Source organism: Nannobrachium achirus (assembly GCF_963921795.1).
Source record: "Nannobrachium achirus genome assembly, chromosome: 13".
NCBI classification, from domain to species: domain Eukaryota; kingdom Metazoa; phylum Chordata; class Actinopteri; order Myctophiformes; family Myctophidae; genus Nannobrachium; species Nannobrachium achirus.
The window spans coordinates 35,359,127-35,385,253 of record NC_137833.1 but is presented as its reverse complement, the minus strand read 5'-3'; the positions used below and the strand labels follow the sequence as shown (position 1 = coordinate 35,385,253).

The 26,127-nt window shown below is 41.6% G+C and overlaps 1 protein-coding gene across 3 annotated transcripts; it reads right to left on the bottom strand.

The window, feature by feature from the left end:
- Positions 1-144: 144 nt before the first annotated feature.
- Positions 145-24,434, bottom strand: cfap36 (cilia and flagella associated protein 36). Of its 3 annotated transcripts, none has more exons than XM_080740356.1 (12): positions 24,052-24,434; positions 22,139-22,203; positions 21,611-21,712; positions 15,367-15,481; positions 15,071-15,158; positions 9,922-10,081; positions 8,778-8,855; positions 7,089-7,209; positions 4,592-4,743; positions 4,170-4,334; positions 2,471-2,566; positions 145-1,654 (listed from the first exon to the last, which is right to left on the bottom strand). In XM_080740356.1, exons 1-12 carry the CDS (start codon positions 24,158-24,160, stop codon positions 1,571-1,573), a joined length of 1,335 nt encoding a protein of 444 aa, XP_080596482.1. In that variant the 5' UTR covers positions 24,161-24,434; the 3' UTR covers positions 145-1,570. The 3 variants fall into 3 exon arrangements, with proteins under 3 accessions (XP_080596482.1, XP_080596483.1, XP_080596484.1); XM_080740357.1 differs by having other exon boundaries at positions 4,592-4,734; XM_080740358.1 differs by lacking the exon at positions 2,471-2,566.
- Between the last annotated feature and the right edge of the window lie 1,693 nt (positions 24,435-26,127).

Genomic DNA, 26,127 nt, shown 5'->3' with positions numbered 1-26,127 from the left:
GGGACGGACAGAGAGGGGCGAAAACATACTCCTGGCGGAGACAATAAACAATTTGAGTGCAAATGTTTCTGCTTCACATTCTACAACGGTACAACCCCAAACCACAGCCATGATTGAGTTTGTATAAAATTGTATTTATTAAAACAGCATACATGATTAATTGATAGTAATCGGTGCATTATTGACATTGTTTAAAGTGAAGACTCTAGATATATTTGGACATAAATACTGCATTCCTTGACCACATCTCGCCAACGCATCGCTCACTTTGTCCCATCTTAAACACAGCACAGTCCTCTCTGGTCCAGTCCGGTTCTTGTGTTCCCTTTCTCAGTGCAGTTTGACTAATAGTGAACTAAAATTGACAGTATGATATAGCGGCTGACTCTTCTTCTTGGGAATACTAAAGACAAGTGTGATACTGTGAACTGTGTGTCTTGTGGTACCGCGCATTCTGCCCTTTTGCCTGCTTCACATGGTTATTCTATGCCAGTGCTTCTGAAACTTTTACATTTCAAGGTCTCCCCTTAACTCTCAGTGTATAAATGGAACCAAATGGACCATAACGGGTTATTTTGGTTCCATGTGTACACTGTCAGAGTGACAGACTTGTATTGGTCAATTTAGACCACCCTAAAGGAACCCACAGAGTCCCTGGAATCCACTTTGAGAACCACTGTTCTATGGAATTCCATGGATTCACTGACACTTCAAATCTAAACACCACAGCACGGCCAGGGGCGGATTTAGCAAACAGGGGGCTCCCCTCAAAGTAGAATTTGGGGGCTCCCAACGCGGAGCGTGCGAAGAAAAAAAAAAGAATAAATACAAATATTTTGAGGTCCAACAAACGGAAGTCAGCTTGACCTGCTGCTCAGCTACGTGGTGTGTGTGTGTGTGTGTGTGCGGGTGGGAACGAGCGAGAGCAAGAGAGAGAGCGAGAGTGAGCGAGTGAGAGACAGAGAGAGAGCGAGTGAGAGAGAGAGAGAGAGAGAGAGATAGAAAAGCTGCGATGGATGTTGTGTATGCAGGCAGACTGAAAGGTCATTTTTTATGAGGCAGCGCAGGGGGCCTCGTCTGCCGCAGGGCTCCCCGCAAATGTGTACCTTGCGTAGAGGCTAGCGCCGCCAGTGAGCACGGTCCACTTATCTTGGTCTCTTTTTCCCAAACCGATGAAAATGCACAGAGAAGGACAAGGACTCCCAATGACCCACCCTTCCTCCATTGCCGTTTCGTTGATTGTCAACAGAAGGGAGAGGGAAGGCTGGTCTGAAAGATCCGGTGGAAGGGAAGTCGTGGAGTTATGTTCCAGCGCAGTGTTTCTCAAACTTTCAAATTTCAAGGTCTTCCCTTAACTCTGACAGTGTACAAATGGAACCTGGGTTCATTTGGTTCCATTTGCACACTGTCAAGAGTTACAGAGTTGTATGGGTCAATTTAGACCCCCCCTAAAGGAACCCACAGAGTCCCTGGAATCCACTTTGATAACCACTGGTCCAGCGAGTACAGCGAATCAGCGATAGTAAATAAATATGTTTTTTGCAGCAGGAGACAGAGAGTGGGTGGGTAGTTATTTCTTGATGACTTCCTCTTTCAGCTTCTCAGCCAGGTGCTTTCTCTTCTGGAGCTTCTTCTTCTCCTCAGCAGTGATCTCCTGTGGAGACGGAGGACAGGGAAACTAGTCATGACACAAAGAAGAGCCTCACCGGCCCAACTGAGCTGCTCTGAGTCTCATCACTAGTTGATAATGGAACGAATAGAGAAGACCACCGAAACAAACAAGCACAGGAATGGCCCAGGTAGCACAGAGCAGGTGATTGGATTTTCACACGTCATTACCATTAATTTAAAATCCAGTTTGGCAACAACTTTTCAATCCTGTTCGCTAGTTTTTATTATGGGGCTCCGAGCACTGCACCAGTGCATAGTCCTATTGTAATGCAAGGAATTATCCAAAACAATTGCATTTTGAGGGACTAAAAAAGCTCACATCAGAAGTGGTGAAAACTTTATAATTTCATCTGTCTTTGACTCTTGGACATTGGCGGAGCAAAATGGCTCAATAGCATCCACAACAAAATGTCAAAGATGAAGCAGTTTATAATAGTTATTAAAAGCTTGAGTTTTCATCAAACAGAGTGGCATAACTCTTTCTACAGGGAATACAACACCACAGTTACTGTACGTTAGTGTGAGTGTGTGGGAGAAAGTCAGAGAAAGATCATACTTGAAGCAGCAAAAAAGCAAATTACAGCAGCACTATAAAGTAGACGACAAATGTGCATGTCTACATGTACTATTTCACACAGTTTTCACACCTCTAATGAAGCCTGCTTCTGGACGAAGTTGAGAATCCATAGAGCTCCATTAGAGTGCAAAACCTGTGTGCATAGAACTACGGTTGGTTATACTATGGAACTCTAGTTTTTTTTTTTTTTTTCACATCACTCCAAAGCAGCTGATGGGTCACCTTCTGTTTAGAGGAGTTTGAAGGTGGGGCAGCATGTTGTGCTGGTGGGGGAGGTGGGCTACAGACCCCATTCCTCTGGGTCTGGCCCATTTCCACCTGACAGGCCGTACAAGGCCAAACGACAGGCAGGGAGAGGACGGAGAGCAAGAACCCAAAGCAAGAAATCAAAATAAGAATGACAAGCTGGGAGCAAATATTAGTGCAACAAGAGATACAAATCAATTGGAATGTAGAATGTTATGAAATTAAAAGAAGAAGAGAAAAAGACAGAAATACCACGTAAACAAAATAAATGAGAGGTTAAGTGGAGCTCCAGCCAGTGGCTTTTGTGTTGTAATAGTATTACTGTATGTCCTAGAATAATACTGTATAGTGAATGAACATTTCAAAAGTTAGCTAAAATACAAAGGTGGGTTAAGTGGGTGTTTGGTTACACTTAACTATGCAATTGTTTATTATCAGTCCGAATTTAGTTAGGGTTACCGAGGTTAGGGTTAGAGTTAGGCATAGTATTCTTAACAAATTCGGACTAATGAACCTTCGGACTAATGAACCTTCGGACCAATGTCATGGCACCAGTATTATTATTATATTATTATTCCACCCATTTATTAACTTTTCCAGATGGTATGAACTACAGGCATCTGTAGTAGGGGTGGGCAATATAATCGATATGGCAATACATCGCGATAGTTTATTTGCCAATACTGTATCGATACTTTAGGCCGTAGTATTGCGATACTTTGAGGAAAATAAAATATGTTCCCACTTCCCGTGCATAGGAACCAATAGTAGAAGTCCAGCACTGACACTCCGCTGCCTCTAGATGTCGCTGTACTATAGTAGCTACTTCCCCTTCCCACGGTTCAGTGAGTGAGGTCTCTCGAGAAAATGGCTTCAAACGATGAAAACAACAACATTAGAGCAGCGCCTTCAGCTTTTAAAGCTGATATATCGCAATAGTATCGTATTGCAAAGATTCGCAATATATCGTGATACTATTGCATTGTGACGCAAGTATCGTGATATGTATTGCATCGCAAGATTCTTGACAATATCCACCCCTAATCTGTAGTATACCAGACTACCTTTACAGTTTTGTTACTTAAGAACTGAGGTGTTGATCGCCACCTATTGTAAGCTCTATCTTAATGACAATATGTCAAGTCCCGCAGCAAATGGAGGGGGAGGTTGGAGACAGGGCTGGTGTGAGAGTAGAAGTTGGATCATAATAAACCTTTAATCCTCTGAATGTGTCGGCTATTTTCACATAAATAACGAATAAAGCAGCCGTTTGAATTTCATTGCTGTTATCAAATTGGAAAGACTAAATACTTTCGTTACTAGTTACCACAAAAAGTAGTTGCGCTACAGTAACTAACTTTCTTAGTCCCAATACTCTGCTTCTTTTCACCTGACAATGAGGAGTTACACCGGGAGGTCATACGCGTGCGGAGGAACATGCTAGCCTTTCAAATTCTGCTCCTTGCAGAACAGGCACACTGACAACCCTACAGGAGTTGCTAGTGCAGCGACAGAGAACTTCCGCCCCTGACGATATTTAACTTTGAATTCTAACAGTATTAAACAAGTCAGGGATACCACCCCTCCTGTGGTTGACAGTATATCTGAAGTGTAGATACTATGACTTTAATTAAATGCTGGTGCACATTTTCTATATATAGGTTGCTGTATTTACCGGGGTGGCAGGTGCCGCCGTGGGGCTGACGGGCTGTGGCTCTTCCGGTATCGCCGTCTGTTTGGTTTTCTGTTGTTCCTTCTTCAGGGCCTGCAGTTTGTCTCGCTGCTGACACAGATACAGAGCCCTCTGTTGGAGCTGCTCCTGCTGGGATGCTGTCAACTCCTGCAGGAGAAAGGAGACAGGCACAGAGACACGTTACGCCCAGAGATGTATGTCTATTGACAAACTAAGGTATTCTGGCACATATCCTGTAAAGTGACCTAAACCGTAAAAAGAATTGTGTGGCTCAAAAAGATATGCTTGCGTTGCACTTCTACAAGATGTTCTCTGGTACACAGCCATATTAGGATGTCATTGATTATGGCAATTGAGCAGGCAGGCAAACAGAGAAAAACAGACCCAGATGGAATCAGACTCACAGTGTATGGCTTTGAGATGCCAGCCTCCTTGCGTGCCTCATCCAGCCAAGGCACGGCAGCCGCCTGGCTGTTACTGCTCTGCTGTTTGGTGGAGCTGACTGGGAGCTCCCCACCTTTCACTGGAGCCCTCACTGCTGGAAGAACTTTGGGTTTTGTAGACATCACACACATTCAGTACCAGAGTTGGGATCCGTTACTCCAAAAAGTAGTGCACTACATATTACATATTACCTCTGAAAAAAGTAGTGCCTTACACTACTTCATTACTTCCTGGAGAAAGTAACTCGTTACACTACTCGTTACACTACTTTTGCGTTACTCCATAAAAAAGCCTGAGATGCATTGCCAACATATATTAGATGTATTAAATATTTATTATATATTATTATAATATCTAATACAATACAGTTATGTTGTTCAATGAAGTGAGCAGGGCTCACTGGTGGTCATTTGAATGAGTCTAATAATAATAATAATATTAATAATACAAAGTTATAATAATTAATCAAAATTATAATAATTAAATTATTTCTGAGCCCCTGTGGCCTTATTTAGCTCACATATGAGTTTATTCATTTATTTATGGACATACATGGTTTCCACCTGACATTATAGCCTATAGTTCTGTATCCATATGTCAGTCAGTTTAAGCAGATTTCATTCCATTTGGCTCCTATGAATTTTCCAGTCCAGGGGTGGACATGACCTGGCGGAGATTCTCCCCCCACAGAGCGCAGCAGGTCATATAGTAATTATTATAATTTGTATTAGTAAGTAGGTAGTTCTGTAGTCAAATACAGCTGGGGGGCTTATTACCCCAGGGGGGGCCTATTCCCCCACTCTACCCTACTGTAGCAGGCGAAAGTGATGGAACTACAATGAGATGACTCCGTGTGCAGCAGAAGCACTAAAACAATGTCAAACTAATTCTAGCAGCGGAAAACTTCCCATTTGCTTAAAAAAGCAACATGCAGCGATGGTTTTGCATAAGGAATTATTAATTGTCCGTCATCATCAGCTCATGTCAGAGTCTCAGAGCAAAGGTGAGGTGCTCTTTTTCCCTCTCTCTCTCAGCCTACCGTACATTTCCAGTAGGCTAATTCATTCTTGTGGCTCGCTGGATATTTAATACTCACTATTTGGGGGTTTTAATGTATCTTGTCACGTGTAGGATATTAATCTAGGCTGTGATTCAAACGTCGGCTTTGCGCACCTCGTGATGCGCTGCCGTGCCACTCTTTTTTTCTCTTTTCTCTCTCTCTCTCCCTTTCTCTCATGGGCAAAAGGTAACTCATTTCTTTGCTTGATATTATAAATATCCGTATTTGGGGGGTTTGCTGTTTTTAGTCCCTTGTATTAATCTATATGCGATGGTTATCAAATGTCGGGTGGCTGCTGGCTGCGGCTTGATTGCCACAGTGTCACCGTGACCTGCTGCTGCGCTGACAATCAAATGTGTTATCAAATGTGTTTGATTACCTCTTCTTTGGTTAGTTATTTTAGATAAATGGCAGTTCCAATGTTTTAAAAGACAAGTGATGATGTTTACAATCGGTTCCTGCTGAAGGCAGAAGCAGAAACTGCAGGCACGAAAGTAGCGAGTAGCGAGTAACGCGACCAGGCAGTATTTGTAGTGTTATTATTATTTCGGAGGAGTAGTACCGTTACACTACTCGTTACCGAAAAAAGTAGTATTATTACAGTAACGCGTTACTTTGTAACGCGTTACACCCAACTCTGTTCAGTACAAAGGCAAACATTTAAACAATGACCATAGCCAACTTAGCCAAGTCTCCAGAGCAAGCATAAGAAATCATTACATTATTTATTATTACACAGCAACCATAATAAAATAAGTAAGGTGGTGTACATTTCTAATCAACTTTGTTTAGATACAAGGTGAATTTAAAAATATACAAACTAAAAACTCAAAGGTTACAAGATGCACTTATACTGTACCAGTGTTTCCACAGTTGATTTGAGTCTTCAAGTGCCTACACTCTTATGGGTTTATTCTGAGTTATATCAAGCCATAAAACGAGTCAAATGTGATTTACAGCAGTGGTTCTCAACCTGTGGGTCCCCAAATTATTTTGGGGGGTCCCCAGATGATTAACTTAATGTGCAACGTTGATTTCTCACTCAACAGTAAATAATCCAGCATAAAGTTTAAATGTATAGAGCGTATCTGCACATTTCTAAAGTGACAATTTAAGGACTTTTTATTACCAAATTGTCAAATATTAGAGAAAGAAATTGTGAAAATAGTCTATCTACATGCTCACAACGCCTCGCGACACAAAGCATTGTGAGCATGTAGATCTGCTAATTTCACAATAGAACCGTGATATACAAAATGTAATGAATCAACTCTTAGTGCTCGTCAGGGAGGGGCAGTCCCCAGTTAAAATATGATGGGGGTTGTGGCCTGAAAAGGTTGAGAACCACTGCTTTACAGTACAAAGACTGAGTTGGAGACGAGAAGATAGTGATTCACCTGTGGTGAGTTTGGAAGGAGCAGAGGAGGAGCTGGTCTTGGGTGGACTCTTCTGCCCTCCTTCTCCTCCCCGTGTGACAAGGCTCTTGGCCTCCTCCGTCCTGGCAGGTTTGCAGCTGCCCTGCAGGAGGTACCAGCAGTCTTTCAAACGGCTGTTTCCAGTACCAAACACAGACACACAACACAAAGGACTAGTGGCTAGTTTTTGGTCACTGCTGCTCAAGTGTCTACAGCAGGGGTGTTCAACAGGGGGTCCGGGACCCCTAGAGGGTCCTCAGAGTTACTACAGGGGGTCCTCCAAATCTTTGTGTGATTGAAACGTTTTTCTCCTTTTTTATATTAACAACTTGAACCAGAGTGTCCATATTCTGAGAACTTTAGCCAAAAATTGAAGGGTGGAAAAGAGCAGACTAAGTACAGAGAGAAAAGTTCAAGTTTATTAGGTAGTGACGGCTCAAGTGGTTAAATATCTGAAACCACAAATTGACATGAATCCAAAATACACTGATGATTGTGCTGTTAAACAATGAAACTATATGGAATCAATGAAAAGGTTGTGGGGGACCCTGGCCTGCTTCATCTCTCTCTCAACTAAGGGGTCCTTGGCCTGAAAACGTTGAAGACCCTTGGTCTACAGTAACACAAGCTAGAAACCACGTGTTCCAGGTCAGTTGACAGTTCTCAGGAAGACTCTAGTGAGCGCTTGTATATACATTATGCACAGACAAACAGCCTCATTACAATGGTTTCGGGAATCACTGCACAGCTCACTCTTTAAAGTTGTACTATGTAACTTTTTTTATAAAACAAATCTTAAAATTCTCCTAACTATTAAATCACAAAAGTTTTAGAAGATCCGCGCCGTGAATTTCAGCCTGTAAAGCCTTCTCTATATGTAAACTGAGATCCTTGCCGTGGACCGGATCTCGCGCCAAAATTGCGTCATCACACTACCGGCCAATCACAGCGAGGGTTATACAACTGCCGGCCAATCACAGCGCATCTTGAAGTGGGGTCGCTAATACTCGCTATGGCAGCCATATTTGTTGTCGCCCGTTTGTACCATCCCTTCTCTAGGTAATTTCGCCTACCAGGCAGGGTGAAGGAGTCCGTATCTCTGGAATTACTGAACGCACAGGAACAAGGAACCCCTTAAAAGATAGATCTCAGCGAGGTGGAGGCAGACGCGGGGGTCTGAAGGTACGAAAAACGGACGAAAGACGCGGACGCGACCGCGGTTTGCTATAGGGCTAATGACCACTAGTTGGGCAACTTACACAGTATGGCTTTAACATATCATACAGTACATATCAGGCTAGCTTCAATGCCAAAACGACAAGATCCTAGAGCAATTTGTAAGTGCGCTAATGCATAAAGGATACGTGATATCTGTATGTACTGCTGTGAAATATAAGGTTGATAACAGGTTAAAATAGGGTATTGGTATTCATGGCAGAGCCGGAGGCACCATAAAGGAGTCGAACCCCAGTCTCCATGGTGGTGGGCAGGAATATTATCCTTGCTCCACACGGATGCCTGAATATGAATCATATCAATATGTTTTTGTTGTGTATAAAATGGGTCATATTCTCAGGGAAAACTGTTATCAATGCATCCTTAGATGGGATTTGGTGGATTATAATTAGATCATTGATCCAAATGATGTACTGTAATGTCAAACATGGTTACCGTAGAAGCGTGTCCATTGACTAGCGGGGGCTGCTTCTGACTGCTACCCTCTGCCTTTCCCTCAGGTTTGGTCTTTGCCTGGAGTAGACAGCAACACAGGAGCATCACACCAAAGGAATGAAAGATTTCAGAGTAAAAATGGAGGCTGGAATGTTACTCACAGGAAACTGGCAAAATAAAATAAAGGCTGCAGTGAAAGGCTTCATCGGCTGATATAAAGTGTATTAAAGTAGGGCTGGGGTCTCAGACGGTTGGATGTGGTGTAGGGCTGTCGGAATGAATTTCTGGAGTCAAATCTTTATAATCTTCGAATGTTGAAATAGACATTCAAATGTTTATTTTTTTTCCTCCATAAATGTACTGAATAACAAATCTAACGATGACTCACTCCCTGACCTACCGATGTGAAAACAAAAGCTTTTATCACTTCACGCATGATCAACAATAACGTTTGTGTGCACACCAATATGTCTGTGTTCTGCACGCTCGGCCGCACGTTGAAATGGCACATCTGTATATGGGCATAACATCTCCATATATGGGCATAAAAGGGACAAGGACGGAATTAATTTGCAAGTGTGACTCATGTCGCCACACTGGTTATCATGAGACTGACACAATAAATACTGATAACATCAGGGATCTCCATTATAGTATGGGCATAAAAGGGACAAGGAGAGAATTAATTTGCAGTGTGGTTGCCATGACGAGAGTTACTCTTGCAAATCAATTCTGTCTTACCATCTGAACTTTCAATGGGGAAAATTAATTCACTAATAAATGAATGGCCATATATGGAGCGTGACATGAGGCGTGACTGACTCACTGACATGAGGCGGAGGTTTTGATACTAACTGCTCGCTACAGTCGCAATACATTATTTTATATAATAATTATATATCATATACAATAATTGAATATTAAAATGAAAGAATTGAAATTCAAATGGGATTATAGAGGAAAACTAATGTGGTGTTCAGTAACTGCCTTTTATACTACTGGCAGTTACCCCTTTTTATTAGTTGACAATAATTCTTACACCTTTTTTCTCCTAATTTAGTAATTGTACCAATTAACCCTCCTCACAAATGCGTTGCCACTGCTATTGTTCACACCTGGCTCAGCTGCCAGTGAGGATACTTACCAGGGCGGTGCTACTCTGCTGGCTGGGGGCCCGAGAGGCCCTCTGCCCTCCACAGCCCTGCGCCACGGGCCTGTCTGAGCCACTGGCACATGCAGAGCCTAGCTCTTCCTCCATTAGAAGCCTTCGAGACATTTCCTCATCGTACTCCTCCTTTGACTTCCTGAAGAGCAAGCAATAACAGAGATAGAAACAGAACCAAGAACATAAGACCAGAGTGAGAGAAAGTGCCAATAACCAATACGTATTAGTGAGCCATGTACAGCCACTGTCAGCCAGTAAGGGATATGTAACTTGTGTTATGTTTGTTATGTGGGTAGGGTATCTATGTTGTATATGATCAGCAATTCCAGCAACCAATGTATCAAAACATTTACATTTGAATATATATATATATATATATATATATATATGGGTAATAGTAAGTCATGCCGCAAGGTGGCATGACGCTTAAATAAAATCATTAATTCCCAATGCTTGCTTATCACCTTGGTATCCAGGAGCCTAGACAGAGAGCGCTACATAAGTAACTGAATAACCTAGATATGCTTTATTGTAGCTTGTTCATAGTCATCAGCAGGGCGATGCCTCAGACAGTGATCTTTTAATTTGATTTACAATCAGCTTAATTCACTTAAAAGGAAACTCAAACCTGGGACTGAGTACCATAGCTGATAGACCATAGCTGACTTAGACCAGGGGTGGGCAACCATTTTAGGCATATGATCACTTAGCCATGTTCCAAGCCTGGCATGATCACCCGGTGTCAGACAGTGAAAACCACCATTGCTTTATGGCTTATTATAGGCTGCTAATAAGAATAATACATTACAAGCATTGAAAAAGTCAATCATTGTATAATAAAAAAGAATTATTAATTAAAGAATTAGTCAATAATTTAATATGAACAATAAAAGAAAGCTATATTTTGACTATCTGTGGAAAAAAGGTATTATGCACATTTTATGTACAATAGCCCAATCTGATAGATCAAATAAAGGTTGTTGCCCACCCCTGCTGTAGATAATAAGACATTCAAAGAGAAAGGCAGGTAAAAAAAGAAATGACAGCAGGTCCTGAATAAAGTAAAATGGACAAAATCTGAAATATGTGCTATGATTGAAGTAAAGTACAAACGCTTCCCTCGGCTGGATTAATTTTTCATCATTACTTTAGCTCAGTCACCTCCTTAAAGACAACTGTGTTTGTCACCTTACATAGAGGGTGAGTCATTGAGAGATCCATTGACTGAGTAATTCCCCTGGACCCTTAAGTTAATGAAGCCAATGGAAAATATCTCAAATTTATTTTAAGAAGCTTGTCCAAATACTGAGGTAAGATTCAGTAAATGTGATTGTTGAAAAGTTAATGCATAAAAAGGCATTGTGTGGGAAGATGGCGATCACTGCTAATCACTTTTACCGTAACACTGATTAGCACTGAGCCTGCCCTGCAGGAAATAATGGTAAAATAAATTATCTAACCACCTGAGGATGATTGGATTGGTTCCATGTCCACTGGCTATTTGTCATTCCTTTTCTGCCGTAGGCAATTTTAATACAAGAGACTGACAAAAGTAGTATTCTTGGTAAATTTCACTTTCATTTTCACTGGCTGTGGATCTACACTCCTCTCATACTTTCACCTGCATTCATATACATTACAATACACCCTTCATGTTCAGACATGTCAGTCTTGTGAGACTCATCACATACTGTAGTATTTTGTCCAACAGTGAAAACTTAACAGAAGCTATTGTGTTGCCAGACAAAACAGTGTACAGTAGACTCAGTGTTGCCAGACGTACGATAATTATCGTATTTGTACGATAATTTGACCCTCTGTACGATGTACGATCAATAATTCCAAAAATGCCCAAATGTACGATAATTTCGGCATATCATCAAAAAGAGTGTGAATTCACTATTTTCCCTGGCTGCTGATCTGGGATCTGGTTTGGCTTCTCAAAATAAGCCAGGAAATCAGTCAATCTGACCCTAGATCTGTACTTGGAGGCATTAAAAACACTGGTTGCATCTTTCCAGACCAGTTTCAGGCTTTTATTTGTGTAAGCTCCAAGAAGTTGCCTGCCTCCACACAGCATATCTGATGCGTTTTTGTCACGCAGGAGTCTAAAACGAGGTCGTTTCTTACACTAAAGACGCATTTTTTGGTGAAATTACGTTTTTACGCGAGTGATTTCTCTTTTTTGGCCGTGTACGATAGTTTCATGTCAAATACGATAATTCTGAGCCTCCGGTACGATAATTCAACATTTCCCATCTGGTAACACTGAGTAGACTTCATGCCTCTTAGCCCCTCCACATCTCCCATACCCCAGACCTGCCCATTGAAAACTTAAATATCCTTTAAACAGTATTAAAAATGTATGGAGTTTCAGTGTCTATTTTTTTTTTTTTTTTTTTTTTTTTTACAGTTGAGAAGAATTTTAGTTAAGATATAAGAGCTGGTACAATAAAAATAGAGCCCACAGTCTCATTCAATAGTCTGTGTATATAGTATAGTATAGTAGTATAGCGGGCTTGACATTTTAGCGGCACCCTCAGGCCGAAAATGTCAAGCACACACACAGATATCTCATAAACCCTACTGAACATGGCCTTTCTGACCCATTCAAATGTCCACTTGTTTTCTGTTTTAAAGACACTTTGTGTCTTTTTAATTATGATACTTTTTACATTTGTTTTATTTCACTTTAAACATCCCATATCTTAGTATTTGGGGTAATTTGTTCCTCTGTATAACAGTACACGCTAGAAATATATAAATCATTTCGTTTTTAATCACTTTTTCTCTAATCTCTCTTTCTGCTCTTCTAACTTCCAGGTTGTTTTCAGCTGTAACTGCTTATTAGTCATATTCTTTATCTGTGATTGCTAAGTGCAAGAAATCCACAATCCATGTAAAACCAATAAACACTGATGATGATGTATGTAACTTACACACACGCTGGCACGTGCTAACGCAGAGTTGTATCTTGTGCCAACTTCTGGCTTGCAAGGATCCAAACCGCTGCATTTGTCATAAATTAGATCAATGAGTTTCTGCTCGGTTTGTATTTGAGAGGACACTGCATTGGCGACAAGCAGTTTAGTTAATATGAGCTTGAGCAGGAAGCTTTAACTTACTTTAATAAGATACCGGTTCACCACTGCCCGTTTGCTGTTGTTTGCTTAAAGGGGGCGTGACACGGCCAAAACAGCTAATTATGGCTATCAAATTAGCCAATTTTTTTAATGATGTCATGTACCCCCATGTTAAATTACCCAATCAAATTAATTTATTGTAGTTACTGTACTGAAAGTAGTACTTTCTGTACAGTAACGGCAATACATTAATTTGATTGGGCTAATATGGGGGGAGGGGCGGAGACTCGCGGAGTCGAGTATCCATATCATTATCTTTTGAAACTGCCCCAAAAAAAGCTGTGCGAGGCGTGTTTCCGACTTTCTAAACCAACTTTAAAACTATCAGTTCTAGGGGTAAAAATTATACACCATTCACCATTAGACCGGTAAAAAAGAACATGTCTACTCCAAAAAAGGTGTCAGAGATTCGTTACGAGGGTCAACACGCTTCTCCCCGTCTAAGGGACGGTTTTGTCGGCCATACCCTGCTGTGTCTTCCGCTAAACCTGACTGGAGGACCTGGCCGGGACGCGAGTTTCTAAATTCTAGGCGCACTGGGGGAAAACCGCGCCCGCACTCATTTTTGAAGCTTGTGATTGGCTGAACTGGAGGTAGGGAGGCGAGTTTCTAAACTCTAGGCGCACTGGGGGAAACACCGGAGCAAGCTTAGAACGAGCGTCCAGCCATCTCCTCCTCCTCGGCAGCTTTGAGCCCTTTTAGCAGACATATGTCCTGCTGTCTCGGAGGACTGAGGTCCGTGGCTCATACACTCTGTGTGTGTAGCCTGTGTGTGTGTGTACACACACAATAGCTCTCGCAAATAGCCGTGCGGTGCAGCGCTAGCCACGCTACACGCTAACAACAAGGTTGTGCGCGGCACCGCACGACGGACGAAGTATGCATTGCGCGGCACCGCACGACGGACGAAGTATACATTCACTACTAACTGATACGGCACCGCCTCCTTCTCAGACTGTTTGAAGAAACACCACGTGACCTACTGTATCATAATGTTAATTTTCGGCCGGTGTCGCCAGTCCTTTAATCAATTTATTCCATGCTTTCATAATATAGTAGCGATGAGCAACTAGGCCTGTCACAATTATTACATAATCGTCTAATTGCAATTATTTTACGTAATCGCAACTATTTTTGCATAATCGTCATAATCGTTTCCATGATGAGACATTTTCATATAGTTTCAAACACTTTCAAAAAGTAGTGGAAAAAGCAGATCTACAAGCTCACAACGCGTCGCGATGCAACGCGGTGTGAGCTTGTCAAATATGTCAGTCATTTCTTTGTATATTTAGGTTATTTCTCATCTGCCATGTGCAACTTCAAAGCCTGCAAGCCAAACAGAAATGTAGTCAACGACAAAAACACAATTAAATCGCTAATCACAATTATTTGAGTGACAATTAATCGTTAATGTCATAATCATGACAGCCCTAAGAGCAACTAATGCAGGCAAAAAATGATTACTGCCATTTTTAAATGTTGCCTGATACAACCTCCACAGCCCCTAGAACACCTGCTAATTTCCTGTTCTAGATCAGTGTTGGCTTGTTCCTCTAATTCAAACTGAACCTGTCATAACATGATCTTAAGCCTTGTAAACACACCACTAAGCCCATGGCCAATGCAGGCTGCACTAGTCCAGATCCCAGGAGATGATTCACCATTGGCTAGTGGCCAAGGCGGCCAGGTAAGACAAAGGGGATAAAAATACTATTTTTCTGCCTGTTTAGTGTCAATCCCTCGAGCCTAATTTAGCGCTACCCTTAAGGAGCTTAGCTTTCTGCAGTGCCGATAGACACGGCGTGTTCTATTTGACAGGGCTGTCTCCAGCAAAATCCCATTACCCCGCAGGGCTACTAAAGTGATGGGGCTTCTCGAATGCTCGACAAAAATGGGCTGCGGTCGGAATGCACAACAGGCACGGGATCGGATTTCCAGAATCTTGTAAAATGACCAGATATGGTATGAGGGGTGTGTCTCACCTGAGAACCTCCTGCAGTATCTGCATCTCCTGCTGCTCCAGCTCTGACATGACATCCACACCATCTGTGAGACACTCTGGAAGAGCTCCTGCACACACACACACACACACACACACACACACACACACACACACACACACACACACACACACACACACACACACACACACACACACACACACACACACACACACAATTATTCAGCTCTGTCTTTGGGTGTGAAGTGTGTGTATGTGTGTGTGTGTGTGTATGTGCATGTGTATGTGCATGTGTATGTGTGCGTGTGCGAGGCCTACCGTTCCTCTCCTTGATGACCCTGAGGGCCTGTATCTGTAGCTCCATGTTTTTCTGGACCATCAATGAGCGGAACATCTGGAAGTCATCTGTGGCCAGAACCGGCTGAAACACCGTCTACAGAACAAGACCACCAAGGTTAAAACACCACTGAACTACGAGTGTACCCAAATGTGGTACATTTAGTATAAATGAATACTGAGGATTTAAAGCTCCCAAAATGGCTTTTTTTCCCATTCAATATTTAAATTATTTTGTCGCATTCCTGAGAGAAAAGTTTGATTACAATAAATGTACCCCGGATGGGTCCCCATCCGGAATCAATGGGGGTATATTTGCTATAATACTTTTTTTTGTCTTAGGAATGCGACAAATACAATAGTAATCAATAGAAAAAAATGCATTTTGGGGGTGAACTACTCCTTTAACTGTGCTTTATGACAGTAGAGAGGAAAACCAGTCCCCCCATTTTTTGACACTTTTTATCCACAAGTTTCCGCGGGAGTTTACTGGAGACTATCGGGACCAAACTTCCAGGTTTAACAGCAGACATACAAGCCCACGTCGCGTCGCAGATGCAACCCGTTGTGAGCTTGTAAATTGGCGCCGGAAGCTCGGTACAGACGTCTGCGCAGTGGCGAAACTAGCGCGATGCAGCCGACGCATGCGCATTGGGGCCCGTGGCGTTCAGGGGCACACGCAAGTCAGAGGAGAAAAGAAAGAAAAAAACGAATTCTAACAATGTATACAGACGGAGCCGCTGTGCTATCCAATGTGACAGTGAGTGTCTGCTGCTTCTATTTCCTGTAGTAGGCTGCTATCATTTCAAAATAAAACATGTGGTGAATGATCACATTACAAATATCCAATACAATAACTCTTGTTTTGAAATGCCCACTGGTATGACAGGAAGCAGCTTCCTGGAAGCTCTATAGGGCCCCTTAGTGCCGCTGACGGAACACAGGCTGAAGAGACGTTCTGACAGACTCGGGCATTATGGAATATAAAGTTTCAACACAAGACTTTGGGGCAACAGTTAATATTTGCCATGCTCTCTGAAACCAAGACAATGTGGAATATGGAACAAAACATGCCCAACTGCTCTTGTTGTTGTCATCCTCCCTCCTTACTTTAACAGGTGAGTTAAATAATGCTGGTTTGCAGTGATGCATCGCTGTCAATTAAACTGTGTGCTGTCATTAATGTAGGCTTAGTTGTCTTAATGGATGATATTTATAATGCTGTTTTGGAAAAACGGCGTGGTGATGTTTGTAGTGTGAAGACTAATGTCAGTGTGGTTGTGTTGGAGTGTCTCACTGCTGTGGAGGAGGAGTTCATGTGCAAACTCTTCCAGAGATAGATGGAGACAGTAAGACACTAGAAAGTTGTTTGGGCTACATATTGTCATGAAGACATTAGATGGCGAAGGTGTTGGAGCGAGCTTCTGTTGGAGCCTGGTGTCCCGCATTTGCGCTGTCCGCATGGACGGGGGGGGGGGGGGGGGGTTGTTGTTGTTGTTGTTGTTGAGGGGTACTTGGTGAAAATCTCGCATCGGGGCACACCGGGGGCTAGTTCCGCTACTGCGTCTGCGCAATGCACTATGGGGCGTTGGAAACTCGTGGATAGATACCCAGGAGGAGGCAGACAGTCTCTAGGGTTAACAGCACTACTAGAGATGGCAGGGATCCAGTATCTTGTTCAAGGGCACTTCACCCTGAACAGTACAGTCGTCATTCAGCATTCTCTTATGGAGTAGACAGTAGACGTGGAGAAAATGTAACCTTGCAGTTCATTCTTAGTATGCCAATCATGACAACATTTTGTGGATTGGATAAAAAGATTGAGTGTGTTATGGTGGATTATGTAACAGACTTGTTGTCTCCACCAGCCGAAGGCAGGGGGAGAGTATGTTTTCGCCCCTGTCCGTCCGTGCGTCCGTCCGTGCGTCCGTCCGTCCTCCGAGTTTGTGTACAGCTAATCTCCGGCGCCGTTGGCCCGGACGCTGCCAAAATGAGCACACACACTCCCTGGATACCAATTCAGAACCTCTGCCCCACATTTTTCAAATGGACCTGTTCTAGCGCCACCATGAGGCCGATGTTTGCAAAACACATTTCTGTACACTACTCCTACAGATTTTGTCCAAAAATCACGCAAATCGGTAGACAGCATCTCTACAGTCATGTGATCGACACGGATCTGTCTGATTGTCTACATTCCATCCTGATTGGCTGATATTGGCTTTCAAAGTTTGTAAGATTGGACCATTTTGGACAAAATGCCTCAAATCCCAAATGCAGAGTGCAATTAACACGAAATCGCGCACACAGGTTCCCACTAGGCCGAGGAAGAAATGCCACTTCAAATTTTTGAAATCAGCCTCATGGTATAACAGGCCGATTTGTGGTTTTACCTATAACTCCACCGATCAGTTTCAAACTTTGTAAGAGCACTCCCTATAGGCCAAGGAAAAAAAACATTTCCTTGCATTTTTCACATCAGCCTTTTAGAGCGCCACCTGGAGGCCGACTTATGTAAGACACATTTTTGGATATTACTCCTTCAGATTTTACCCAAAATGAACACAAATCAGTACACAGTATCTCTACAGTCATATGATCAAGACAGATCTGTCCTGTATTAAATATTCCATCCTGATTGGCTAAGATTGGCCTCCAAACTTTGCAGAATTGATCCGTTTCAAACAAAATGCCTCAAATCAAACACAGCGTGCAATTGTAATGAAATTGTGCACGCACATTCGCAAAAGGCCAAGGAAGGAATTACACTACAAAATGTTCAAATCAGCCTCATGGTGGCGCCATGAAAGGCCTAAGATTGGTGAAGAACACATGCCACCCTTTTTACATTGGCCTATTATACCACCACCAGGACGCGTGGCTGGTGGAGACCTGTGCTCGGAAGAGCACTTCTTCTAGTTAGATAATGAGTCACACAAGTTCCTCTGATGGAACAGCATGGTTCAGGATTCAAACCTACAGAATGTAGACGCTGACCCCAAAAAGCAGCTAGGGGACACTCCTGGCAATCACCCTGTAATCTTTAGGGTTCTATTATCTTTAAAATAGGGCTATTCAAATTAGTTCATTAATTATGTTAATTAATTCATGGAATTACTGCATAAAAATGTTTTACAGCAATTAACGCAGAATGACCTGCCCCATACATCCCGTAATTCCAACCACTCTGCAACCAATCTCTCGAGACAGAGTCAATGATGGCTATGCCATTGGAAGAGAGACAGACCGAGTGGGCGTCGCCATTTCTTTGATGATGGGTTCCCAGATTGCTCTGCAACTAATTGTCGCTCTGTTATCTGGTGGTTGACAGATGCAAAAAATGATCCAAACAAGAGGGACAGAGAACCTGTGCGTGGCCCTATCTGGATGGGGGGAAACGTTGTTATTCAAAGTCGGTTATTGCCAGAAAAGGCTGCGTAATTCACGTAGGCAGTGGCTCAAATCACATAGCACAGAAGGGTGAGAGAGAGAGCGAGCGAGAGAAAGAGTCATTTATCTTAATATACATCTTAATTATTAATTGATTACAAATTTGTATCATTCTTTTTTGATAGCCCTCATCTCCTGATGTAACACCCAGTACTGGACCCCAGGTCTCCGTATGGGATACCCCAACATCTGCCCGACTCCAGGGTAAAAATGTCTCAATGGAATTGTAATCATGACCATCTCCAACCACTGCAGGGCTATTATCATACAGTGTATTATCATGCAGTAGTACTCTACCATACAGATTGGTTAATATTTTATAAATGTATTCTGCTTCAAGAAATCTTTAGATATGCTTAATATAATGCAAGCCAAACTATTCTTGACTTTTCTAAATTACCATATCTAATATACAGGTACTGTACCTTCTGCATTCTTGCAGAAGCTACTGTAGGCTATATTAGTGCTCTTCAGCCACTGCCTTTGCCTTTCTCTCTCTCTCTCTCTCTCTCTCTCTCTCTCTCTCTCTCTCTCTCTCTTATCTCCCACCACCTCTCTCAATCTCCCAATGCTTCAGTCTAGGCCTACATCCTGTCTGAGTATCGTAATCAAAGCAGAGAGCTTTTTCTGGCACCGTCAACTACTGTGGGTTCATCCTATGGGTCATGTCAACTCACTGGCCTCTCCTCACCTCCTTTTCATGTCTATCATCACAGAGATCCACTCCAGTCTTTCACTTTCACGCTCTCTTCAGCAGACACACACGGATAACAATACCAGTAGCACTGTTTTAGCAGATCTATTAACTTGTATTTTCTCATTTTACAAAAATGCCTGAAAAAGATAGTCATATTCTGTTTTCCGACATTACTTGTGGATCTTATTGTCAGATTAGACGGTGTGGGTAATTCCTTGCAACTAATGCCTTGCACTAAACTAGTCTTTCTCTTTCAGTCCCCATATTCCCGTCCCAATCCTACTCTATCTCCTTCCTCTGTTCCTCTCTCTACTGATACAGCTGAACAAAAGACTCCTCTAATGTTGCCATGTCTTTCATATTAGGATGGTTGGAGCGAGCTGATAGCCGATTGGATAGACAGCATAGTACTACTACTACATAGCCTCGTACCCGCCCTCTTCCGGAAACCATTTCATTTGTTTCTCCTGGATAACGGAAGTTGGTCGTTTACTAGGCTAACTACTACATGGGCTTCAGTTCCTAACCAGCAAGACCATTTTGATGTGTGTCACTCCCCTAATGTTCTCTCTCCGTGTTTCCTGTCTCTCTTGTCGTGGAATTCTGATCAATCAGTAATCAATGAGGCACTTAGGAGACCAGAAAATATACTGGTGATGGTTATGCTTTACGATTTACACTTACAATTTAGGCATTTAGCAGACGCTTTTAATCCAAAGCGACTTACAATAAGCAGGTAATACATCAATATAATAAGCAAGATAATATGTCAGTACATCAGCAACAATATAACAAGGCAGAGGAATATCAATCTAGCTTTATGTCATGGGTCTTCAACAGGGAGTCCGGGACCCCTAGGGGGTCCTCAAAGTTACTACAGGGGGTCCTCCAAATCTTTGAGTGATAGAAACTTTTTTTCCTCCTTTTTTATATTAACCACTTGAACCCTAGTGTCCATATTCTGAGAACCTTCAGCCAAAAATAGCAGATCTACAAGCTCACAACACCTCACGCTGCGAGGCATTGTGAGCTTGTAGATCGAGCTTTGGTGTAGAGGGGAAAAAGAGCAGACTAAGTACAGAGTGAAAGGTCAAGTTTATTAAGTATTGACGGTTCAATTAAGTGGTTAAATATCTGAAAACACAAATTGACATGAATCCAAAATACACTGACGATTGTGCTGTCAAACAATGAAACTATATGGAATCTATGAAAAGGTTGTGGGGGTCCCTGCTTCATTTCTTTCTCAACTAAGGGGTCCTTGGCCTGAAAACGTTGAAGACCCCTGATTTATGTACATGATATAGGGAGGAGTACAATAACACTCATGTCAGTGGTGCAGTAGTTCTGCCAGGAGGCACAAGTCAGAGATCACAGTTATAGTGTCGCTGCTTCAAGGACGAGCTGAACCATAACAAGATTTGTTCTGCCTCTAGATCTATCTGAATGCACAGTATGTCAAGATAATATTCCAGGGAACAACAAAACACAGCAAGCTGTGCTGGGATAGAGCGCACATTTGGGAGGAAAAGACATCACAATTTCTAGCAAGTTGTTTAATGTTCACATCAGCAGATTCCATCCTCAATCCTTCATTTATGTTATTTAGGAGAACGACAGCATTGAGCTAACGTATTTTGTGCAACAAAGCTCAGTGTACCAGTGTTAATTTTGGCAGCAAATGTTTGATTTAGTTTTAGTTGCAGTCTTTTGAATGAAATGCCATTTAGTTTTAGTCATATTTTAGTCATCTGAGATGTTTTAGTTTTAGTCTGCGCTGCGACGTGTTGTGAGCTTGTAGATCTGCTATTTTCAGAGTGCAACACCCGAGTGCAACCAAACATAAAATGACTTGTCTCTTAGTTCTACTAGATCTCTTCTCCACTAGTCCCTACTGTGAAATTTTTGTCTCGTTTTTGTTTGTTGACAAAATTGTAAATATATTTATTTAGTCTTAGTTTTAGTCATCACAGCTTAGTTTTTATTTAGTTTCTATTTAGTTTTTGTCAATGAAAAAAGGTATGTCGACCAACATTTTTCGCCATAGTTTTAGTCGACGAAATCAACACTGCAGTGTACCTGTAACGATTTTGACTTGGCAAAGGGAGAGGTGCAGGCTTCCAGGAACTGTTGCTCATTGATGCCAACCTCCTGCATGTAATTCTCCAACAGCTTCTCCACCTGAACCAAAGTAAAGCAGCTTACGTTATAGCCCTGTTTAATGAGCCAGCAGAAACAAAACTGATGAGTCATGGGGAGGCAATGGATATAACTATGGCACAGTGAACAGACAGAAAGCAAAAAGAGGTCCTTTCACCGTAAGGCTGGGCAATATATCGATATCGTGATGAGATTAGATATCGTCTGGGAGTTGGAATATTGTGATATATTCTCGGTTTTAATCACTTAATATTAAACCCTATTCTATATTTTCCCAAAACCTTCTACAGTATCAAAAATATCAAAGAATATTGTGATATTAGATTTTGCCCATATCGCCCTTCGCCCATCACTACCATGAACTGGTAAACTGCGGTATAGGCTATATAGCCATAAGTAAACAGCTATTTTTAAATGTTGGGTATTGTCAGTTGTACTACTACTCACCAACTGCTTGTACTGCTGATGAATTTCTGTGTATGTCAATTTGTTTTCATCTTCATCATCAAAAACTGGACACACACACACACACACACACACACACACACACACACACACACACACACACACACACACACACACACACACACACACAAAACACAAAAATAATTCAATTTAATATACTATGCACCCGGCATACATTCTGTCTCTGTTATGGTAAGAATCATTCATAAACGTTTGTCATGTTGCAACTACAGCATTTAGACTATGTTATATTCCACTATATGCAACTAAAAGCTGGCTTTCTAATGTACATTACATGCATTTGGGGTTATTCAGCTAAAGTTTGATTTGATGTTTATTTAGTATTTGTTTGGACTGGAGTCCAAAACATTACAAGCAATAATATTATAGAAACCGTTACAAAACCAAGGTTTCCCATGGCACCTTTTAGGGATAGTGTGGGACGGTGATCATCTGACCATATTCAGCACAATCCAAGAAATGCATTTTAGCAAAATGCCATTATATACATTCACCATGCACAGATGTGTATAGGCTGGTATAATGTACCACGAATCAAAACCTTTCGAATCAACTTAAAATGTGTCTGATCTTAAAGTTAATCAAAGCACTTGCAAAGTTTTACATGAGTTTAAAAAAGGACAGTTTGAGGTATCCCATTGGTTGACCTTGTACCAGTGAAATGTATTGTCATGAAACTGTACATTTTCCTATGCAAACTAATAAAGCCAATCAATGAATCATCAATCAATCAATGAAGCAATCAATCAATCAAGATGAACAACCTATCAATTATATCTTCATATAATTGCTCCTCACTATAAATGATCATGATAAAATAGCACAATTTTATTTCCTGCTCTGTCTGTGTCTCATAGGAGGGCTGTGGGCAGTTCAGAAATCCGTCTGCCAGTGACTGATGGGAATCCAAGCTAATATGAATTGCAGGCTTTCTATTCCTGAAAAGTTACAATATTAAAATGGAAGCATTTGTTCTCGCGATAATAACAATCTAGATATAGCCTATTTTACATTATTATTTTTATTTTTTCTAACTCTTCTAAACGATGATGTCACTGGCAGAGAGTTTTCTGAACTCTCCTGAATAGATTTATTTTTATTTTTATCATGAACATTAGTGAGGAGGACTGAGGAGTGAGGACCAATTTTATGAAGATAAGTTCAAAAGTGGTGAAGTCGTCCTTTAAGTATAATTTTGAGATTTGAGTATTGCCAATTTCCAATAACTGCACTTTGAGTACTTTTACTTTGGTACTTTACATTCTGATACCAATACTTTTGTACTTTTTCTCAAGTACATTTTTAATTCCGGACTTTTAATTCCGGAGTATTTTTACATTGCAGCATTGATACTTTTATTTTTACTTAAAAAAAGTGTGTACTTTTTTCCACCTCTGCGTAAAACAGACTGGAAAAATCTAATCAAGTTAGCCATAGCATAGCCAGCAGTGCCACCATGCTACATGTAGTATGATTTTACATGATGTGACGTAAATCATCCCATGATGCATCAGATACATGATGACAAAGACACGTAAACATATCGATCCTTTCCAACTAATCGTCGTCTTTGATCAGCAGAAAAATATATCATTTCTATGGAGCGTTTTGTTTTGAAGATAGCTGCTGCTACCATGTCGTATGGCGGTGTCGCGCAACGAAGATATTACAAACTGAAACGACAAAGCTCACGATAGCTTGTATGTAGATCGGCAATTATCGATTAGCGATTGTGTATGCGAGAGCGAAGCGTCCATCGAATTACAAATCTGGATCTGGCTTTAGGCTAATCGGACCCGTCATTTTTGAGGAATGAAATGAAAAAGGAATGAAATGATGATGATGACGGGTCATCGACAAAAAAACGCTCTAACCTGAGCATTTGTTTTCCATGAAGTCTGTGACGGGGATGACCCACTCGGGACTGCCCAGGTAGCCAGCGATGCTCTCCACCACCCACTCCCGGTCATCCTCCTCAGCCATGTCGCAGGCTGCTGCTGCTGCTGCTGCTGCTGGATCAGCAACAACAACAACAACACAGGCTCTGCAGCGACACGTCCCACTCCTCCACTCTGGTATGAAGCAGGCAAGCAGCGCAGCTCTTGTCCCAGTAAACAGACATTTGGTTCCAACTGATCTACTTTCTTGAACTATACTTCATTGCCGCTATTCCAACACTGTCTGTCGGTTTACAGTTGCTTGCTGTGGCAATCTCCAGTCCCCCCGCACAGAGATCATGGAGGAGGCAGAAATACGCACTCACTCGTGGATCTGCTGTCGAAAACGCTGCTGACGCCTAATCAGTCTCCATGGCAACCGTGACGTCAGGACCTCTACTCCAGTAGTCGTGCAAGTACTGAGTACATTTATTTAAGTACTGTACAGTTTTGAGGTATTTGTACTTTACTTGAGTATTTACTATTGACAATAGATTTACTTCTCTACTCCACAACATCTTGTATCCAAATATTGGATACATTTACTCCACTACATGTATTTGAAAACTTTAATTACTACTTTGTAGATGGATTACCTAACCCTAACCACTTCAGCCCTTTATATATTCCGGCTATTTGAAAATAGCTATTTTCAAATATTTGAAAACTTGTGAAATGGGACATTCTGCACAATGAGTAGGCCTATACTTTCTACTATAAGTACTTTTTGATACCAATACGTTTGTAGTACTCAAGTACATTTTGAATTCTGAACTTCTACTTATTGATGATTGATTTATTGATACTTTTACTTAAGAAAAAGGTTTGAGTACTTTATCCACCACTGGTCCCAGGCAGATTATCCAGGGTCCGGGACCCCTAGGGGGTCCTCAGAGTTACTACAAGGGGGCCGCCAAATCTGTGTGATACAGTAGGATAATTCTTTTAAATTAACAACTTGAACCCTTGCATCCCTATTCTGTGGAGTTTAGCCAAAAATAGCAGTCTATGAATATATATCTATGAAATCGATGAAAATGCATCACACATTTATAGAATATGTAGAGGGGGTCCCTGCTTCATTTCTCTCTCAGTTAAGGGGTCCTTGGCCTGAAAATGTTGAAGACCCCTGCTAGGCCTATATGTGTAAACCGAGAATTCCGATTTGACTGTAGGCTACTGCTTTGTTAATGGCCAGGGATCATGCCATGCATTGTGAGGGGGAAAACTTAGCCTATATAGGCTAGTATAATCATTGTTCTCGTTTAAACAATAGCTGTTTGAATTATTTTGTATTAACCAAGGTTACTATTTCTCAAACTAACCAACTATATTTGAGGATATGTCATTATGGAAGTAATTAGTGGTCTGTGAATCTGTTTTTTGCGTTCATCCTCACTTTTGTGATCCTCACTTTATCACACACACACTCACTCGCACGCACGCACGCACGCACGCACGCACACACACACACACACACACAGACGGAGAGAGAAACACACACAAAAACATACCAGAAGCCAAATTACACTTTTTTTATTAAGAGTAAAAATAAAATGTGCTGATTCGGTAATTCAGCAGAGTGCAACAACAAATGATATGCACTAGTATACATTCCTTTTGTATTTTTGAAATATATAATATTCTATTTTAATCATGTCTTCTGTGTACAATTCATAAAGGCAAGACGTGCAAGCGATAGTCATTCCAAAACAATGCTGTAAAGGTAGAGTAGGCCTACTTCACAAAGCTTTTACAGAATAGGCTACAGCAGAACTGAAGAGTTCATCTGTAATGTTTTTTCCTCAGTAGCCTATTAGAGTTATGGTTTTGTGGACTTTATTATCTTTTTCGCCTCTCAAGAAGGAATGGCAGGTGGGTGTGCACATTTGGAACGAGTGGAAGGCAAACTTATTTAAAATATGTTCTGTGAAAATAATATTCTCAGTAATATCGTCCCCACCCCCAAACAGTCATACTGCTCCATATTTGCTGGACAAGGCCAGTAAGATT